The 6,096-nt window shown below is 57.0% G+C and overlaps 1 protein-coding gene across 1 annotated transcript; it reads left to right on the forward strand.

The window, feature by feature from the left end:
- Window positions 1-15: 15 nt before the first annotated feature.
- On the forward strand, window positions 16-1,344 carry POSPLADRAFT_1052650 (hypothetical protein; the record flags this gene model as incomplete). Its single annotated transcript, XM_024480299.1, has 3 exons — window positions 16-597; window positions 655-1,003; window positions 1,058-1,344. Coding segments are annotated over 3 exons (1,218 nt in total), but the record flags the coding sequence as incomplete, so codon positions are not given.
- Between the last annotated feature and the right edge of the window lie 4,752 nt (window positions 1,345-6,096).

Raw genomic sequence — 6,096 nt, forward strand, 5'->3', positions numbered from 1 at the left:
CCTGTCTCCCCTAGCTCCCGCCTTCCCCAAACTGTCGCCGAGTCCAGTCAAGCTCGAGGAGATCTCCCTCCAGACCCTGCGCCAGAGCCAGAGCCTGAGGAGGGTGCAGGTGAAGAAGGAGTCTCGGAGTCCGAGTCTGAGGATTCTGTTGGGTCCGCCTCGCCGACAGCGCTCGCCCCCGCGTCAGCAGTCCCTGACGTACGTGACACCACCGCCGAACTTCCTTCGGCGCCTTCACCGCCAACTCCGCCGAGAGGCCGCTCGAGCACTCGCTCCTCTCGAAGTTCGACCAGCGGAAGGCCACCACAGCCGCCTCCGCCCCCGCAGCGTCCTCCGTCCCCCCCGACGCCGATAATGTCCTCCCCTGCAGCTGCCCCCAACAAGGAGACCCTGAAGCTCCTCCTCCCCCTCCGCTATGACGGCAAAACCGTCATCGAATGCGACAGGTTCTTGTCGCAACTTTGTATCTACTGGTTGATCAACACGTCGTTGACGACCATTGAGCTTAAGGTACAAGTTGCGCTAAGCCTGCTCGATGGCGACGCCCGTGCCTGGGTCACGCCTTACTTCGCCCAACTCGCGTCGGTACAGATGGGTGTATAAGGGGTCACAACCCCCTTCAGGAACGAAGCGGCCTTCACCGCTGCCTTTAAGGCTCGCTTCGGAAATCTCGACGACGCGGCAGCAGCACAAGTGGAGCTGGCGAAGCTCTGCGCGGACAAGTCGGTCCGCGAGAAACGCACCGCTGCGGAGTTCTCTGCGCTGTTCAAGGGTCCGGCGGACCGCTCTGGGTATGGGGACCTGGAGCTACGCGACAAGTACCTGAGCGGCATCCCCTCCCGCGTCTATCGAAAGATCGAGCTCGAGACCTTCACTACGTGGCGAGCCGCTGAAAAGCGAGCCACTGAGGTCGAGCAGATCCTCGACATCAGCCAGGCCCAGCGGCCCAAATTGAACAACTTCTTCTCGGCCCGAGGACAAGGTCGCGGTGGGGCACGTGGTGGTGCACCTTCGTCGCACGCAGCTTAGGCCAGCATCAATGCGGCCGTCGGAAAAGGAGACTTCCCCGGCACATGCTTTGGCTGCGGGAAGCAAGGGTACCGACGTTTCGAGTGCCCTAACTGTAAGGATAAACCTTACACAAAACGCGCTGACGCGCCGGCTACGGTTGCCTCGGGTTCCACCCAGGCGGCGACAAGCGCCCCTGTCGCTTCATCCTCGGCGAGTACAAGCACCACTTCAGTGAAATCGGAAAGTTCCGAGCTGGCGGACTTAATAGCACAGATGAAGTCGATGCGCGAGGAGCTCGAGCACTATCGGGCAATGAAGGAGGAGTCTTTTTGATCCGGTCCGCGCTTCGTGCCGCACGCGTCGGACTGCGTAATAATAACATGTACAATGTATTGGCGACCGCAAATGTGTACGAGTTGGACCATGGGTCCCAGCATTTCCACATCCCGGTGCGCCTCAAAGGAGAAAGACGGCACAAGGACATAGTTGCAATGGTGGACAGCGGAGTCACCACGAAGTTCATCAACAAGCGTTTCATCAAGGAGAATCGAGTACGAATGCGGAAATTGAAAGAGCCAATTCCGCTTTACAATATCGATGGAACGCTCAATAAAGACGGAAGCATCTCGGAGGTAGCCGTGCTACAGATGCAGATAGGAGAACACGTCGAAAAGATGGTGTTCACGGTCACGGACATAGGTCCAGAGGATGTGATCGTCGGGTTGGATTGGCTGCGAGAGCACAACCCCAAAATCGATTGGGAATCGGGCTCCCTGAAATTATCATGATGCCCTGAAACGTGCAGTACCAGGAAGACTGGCCAGATGGAGCAAGCAGCAACTGCGCGTGATACGGGGGTCAGGCCCACGGCGCGCAGACGCTCGCAGAAGTCCAGACAGTCGGTCGTAGGTGCTTGCCGGAGTAAGGTACTCCCGGACTTCGAACCCGAAGATGATCCGGTGGAGGTAGAGTGGGACGAAGCTGACTTAATCGAGGCCTGGGAGCAGGGTATCACGCTTCCCGGCGCCCCTCAGCTGTTCGTCGCAGCGGGACACACGTATTCCCAGCTGTTCGCTGAGGAAGAAATCAAGAAGAAGGTTGTCAAGACCGCCGAGGAGTCAGTGCCTAAACAGTACCATGAGTTCCTGAAAGTCTTCTCCAAGGAAGCATCAGAACGGCTACCCGAAAGGAAGCCTTACGATCACGCGATCGAACTTGTACCCGGCTACTCGACGTTCCACTCGAAGGTGTATCCCCTGTCAAACAACGAACAAAAGGAACTGGACAAGTTCCTAAAGGAGCAACTAGCGAAGGGCTACATACGGGAGTCGAAATCGCCCATTTCGTTCCCCTTCTTCTTCATCAAAAAGAAGGAAGGGACGCTTTGACCCATGCAGGACTACCGCCGCTTGAATGCGATCACGGTCAAAAACCGCTACCCTTTGCCGCTGATCGCCGAGATGGTAGATAAGCTCCGCGGTGCCACGCTCTTCACAAAGTTCGATGTTCGATGGGGATACAACAATGTCCGGATCAAAGCCGGTGACGAATGGAAGGCGGCCTTTGTGACTAACCGAGGATTGTACGAGCCCTTGGTGATGTTCTTCGGCCTCACTAATTCCCCTGCGACCTTCCAGGCAATGATGAACGAGATCTTCCACGATCTCATCGTCGGTGGCAAGATCCTCGTGTACTTGGATGACATACTCATCTTCTCCACCAACAAGGAGGAGCATGAAAAGGTCACATGCGAGGTTCTACGCCGCCTTCAGAATAACGATCTATTCCTGAAGCCTGAAAAGTGCGAATGGGACGTTCCCAAGGTCGACTACGTCGGCTATGTGTTCGGTGGCGATGAGGTAGCGATGGATCCCGCGAAGCTAAAAGGAATTAATGAGTGGCCGGTACCCCGGAACAAGAAAGATGTTCAGAAGTTCCGGGGGTTCTCCAACTTTTACCGCCGCTTCATTAAAGACTTCGCTAAGATCTCGTGACCACTCGACCGGCTCACAGGGAATGACCCATGGCATTGGGGCGAAGAGGAGCAGCACGCCTTCGACGAGCTCAAGCGGCTCTTCGTGACGACTCCAGTCCTAGCACTATATGATCCTAATCGGGAGACGCGCATCGAGGTTGACGCCTCGGGCTACGCCACCGGCGGCGTGTTAATGCAGAAGCAGGACGACGGCAAATGGCATCCCATCGCCTTCAGATCCCATGCAATGGATCCGGCCCAGCGGAACTACGAGATCTACGACAAGGAGATGCTTGCCATCATTGAGGTGCTAGACGATTGGCGCCACTACCTTGAAGGGTTGCCCAATCAGTTCGAGATCGTTACCGATCACAAGAACCTCGAGTACTGGCGTACATCTCAGCATCTCACGCGTCGTCAAGCGCGATGGTCGCTCTTCCTGGCTCGCTTTGACTTCCGCATCACGCACAAGGCCGGAACGTCGAATGGAAAGGCTGATGCCCTGTCGCGACGATCGGACCATCAGATTGGCGATGAGGACGATAACACCGATCAGGTAGTTCTCAAGCCGGAGCGCTTCCGCATCGCCTCCGCCAGACGCGGCCATGCCTCGGTGACGGCCGATCAGTCGCTTCTGAAGCGCATTCGGGAGTGTTCGGAGAAGGATCGGGAGGTGGCCGAGGCACTTGAAAAGGTGCAGGACCTTGGGCCGCCACAGCTGCAAAGGGGTTTTGAGGAGTGGAATGCCGAACAGGGGCTTCTGCTGTTCCGCGGGTGCGTGTACGTCCCAAAGAACGCGGAGCTCCGGCGGGATATAGTCAAGATCCACCACGACTCGCCGATCGCCGGTCACGGCGGTCGTGCCAAAACCCTGGAGCTCGTGTCGCGGAACTACTGGTGGCCTGGAATGTCCAAGTTTGTCAATGAGTACGTAAGCACCTGCGACGTGTGCAACTGTACCAAGACATTCCCAGCCAAGCCCCAGGGTCCGCTGAAGCCAAACGAGATCCCCGAGCGCCCGTGGCAGATCATCACGACCGATATGATCGTCGGCTTGCCAAAGTCTGATGGGTTCGACTCGATACTGGTTACCGCCGACCGCTTTACCAAGCAGGTCCACTTCTCGGCCTGTCATGAGACCCTGACGGCAGAAGGCGCGGCAGACCTGTACATCCGCGATGTGTTCAAGCATCATGGGGCCCCGGCCAAGGTCATATCAGACCGAGGTCCCCAGTTCGCTTCAAAGTATCTCCATGCGGTGTACAAGGGACTGGGAATCGAGCCAGCGCTGTCCACAGCATTCCACCCTCAGACGGACGGCCAAACCGAACACTGGAATCAGGAGATCGAGCAGTACCTGCGTGCTTTCACAAGCCACAGGCAGGATGATTGGGCAAAGCAGTTGCCACTCGCGGAATTCGCACTGAACAACCGAGTTCACTCCGCGACCGGGCACTCCCCATTCTTCTTGCATCAAGGGTACAATCCTGAGATCCAAGTGCGGATCAATCCGATGTCTGCGATGCCTGCGGCCGCTGATCGGCTCAAGATTCTGAAGGAGATTCGCGATGACACGCGCTCTGCGCTCGAGCTGTCGGCCGAGCGTATGAAAGTGTACTATGATAAGCACGTGCAAGAGGCACCGGTCTTTGCGCCGGGGGACAAGGTCTGGCTTGACGCTCGGAACCTTAAGCTGAAACAGCCGAGCAAGAAGCTCAGTCCCAAGCGCCTTGGACCATATGCCGTGCGGCGAAAGCTCGGAGACCTGGATTATGAATTAGTCCTGCCAAAATCGGTGCCGGTGCATCCGGTGTTCCATGTCTCCTTGCTGAGCAAGTACACGCAGAGCGATATCCCGGGCCGGGAGCCGGAAGAGCCGCCTGCGATCGAGGTTGAGGGCGACGAGGAGTACGAGGTTGAGCGGATCAAAGATTCAAGGATCTTCTGGCGTCAGCTGCAGTACCTCGTCAAGTGGAAGGGTTATGATGATTCGCATACGTCATGGGAACCGGCGCGCAACATTGCCAATGCGCCGGCCCTCATAGCCGACTTCCACCGGAAGAATCCAAACACCCCTCGTCGACTCAATGCTGCTACCTTTGGTGGTCTCAACTTTCAGCCAATGCCTTCGCCGCTGACTGAAGCACGATGCCGCTCCAGATGGGAGATGGGCAAGGGCGCCTCGCATGAGGTCATGCGCCGTTGAGGGGGGGGGTAATGTCACAAGTCGGTACGGCGCCTAGCCGTTTTTTATTTTTTTCCTTTTCGCGGACTCGAACCCGCGACCTCTGTACTACCTGCCTGATATGGACACGTCGTTATCTACTGTACGATTAGATTAGATGGGCGGCAGCGCACGGCACAGCTCGGGCTCCGCTGACACAGCCGCTCTGACTCACTGGCCCCCGGGGCCGCGTCGGCATGCTGTGCACAGACCAGCTGTGCACGGACCAGCTGCGCACGGACCAGCGTGCACAGCCTGCCCTTATCTTCCCCTGTATATAAACCGGCCTCTGCTGCCCTAGGGACCTCAGTTTCGACCTCTTGTCCCTAGGTCAGTAAGCTCCCACTTGTATCCCTTACTTACCTTTGCTAACTAATATACTTACTTGTCCCTAGCCTTAGGTTTGAGCATAGCTCACCATCACTTCGGTGAGACTTAGTCGGACGTCCCCAGCATTTAGGTTTTCCTCAGTCGCTTAACCTCAAGTCGCGACAGGGACGTCCAATGGAAAGGCTGATGCCCTATCCCGCCGATCAGACCATCAGATCGGCGATGAGGACAATAACACCGATCAGGTGGTTCTCAAGCCAGAGCGCTTCTGCATCGCCTCCGCCAGACGCGGTCATGCCTCGGTGACGGCCGATCAGTCGCTTCTGAAGCACATCAGGGAATGTTCGGAGAAGGATCAGGAGGTGGCCGAGGTACTCGAAAAGGTGCAGGACCTTGGGCCGCCCCGGCTGCAAAGGGGTTTTGAGGAGTGGAATGCCGAACAAGGGCTTCTGCTATTCCGTGGGTGCATGTACGTCCCAAAGAACGCAGAGCTCCGGCGGGATATAGTCAAGATCCACCACGTATCACAAAACCTATAAACCCACCTTATAGCTTG

This window comes from Postia placenta (assembly GCF_002117355.1).
Source record: "Postia placenta MAD-698-R-SB12 unplaced genomic scaffold POSPLAscaffold_2, whole genome shotgun sequence".
Lineage (NCBI taxonomy): Eukaryota > Fungi > Basidiomycota > Agaricomycetes > Polyporales > Adustoporiaceae > Rhodonia > Rhodonia placenta.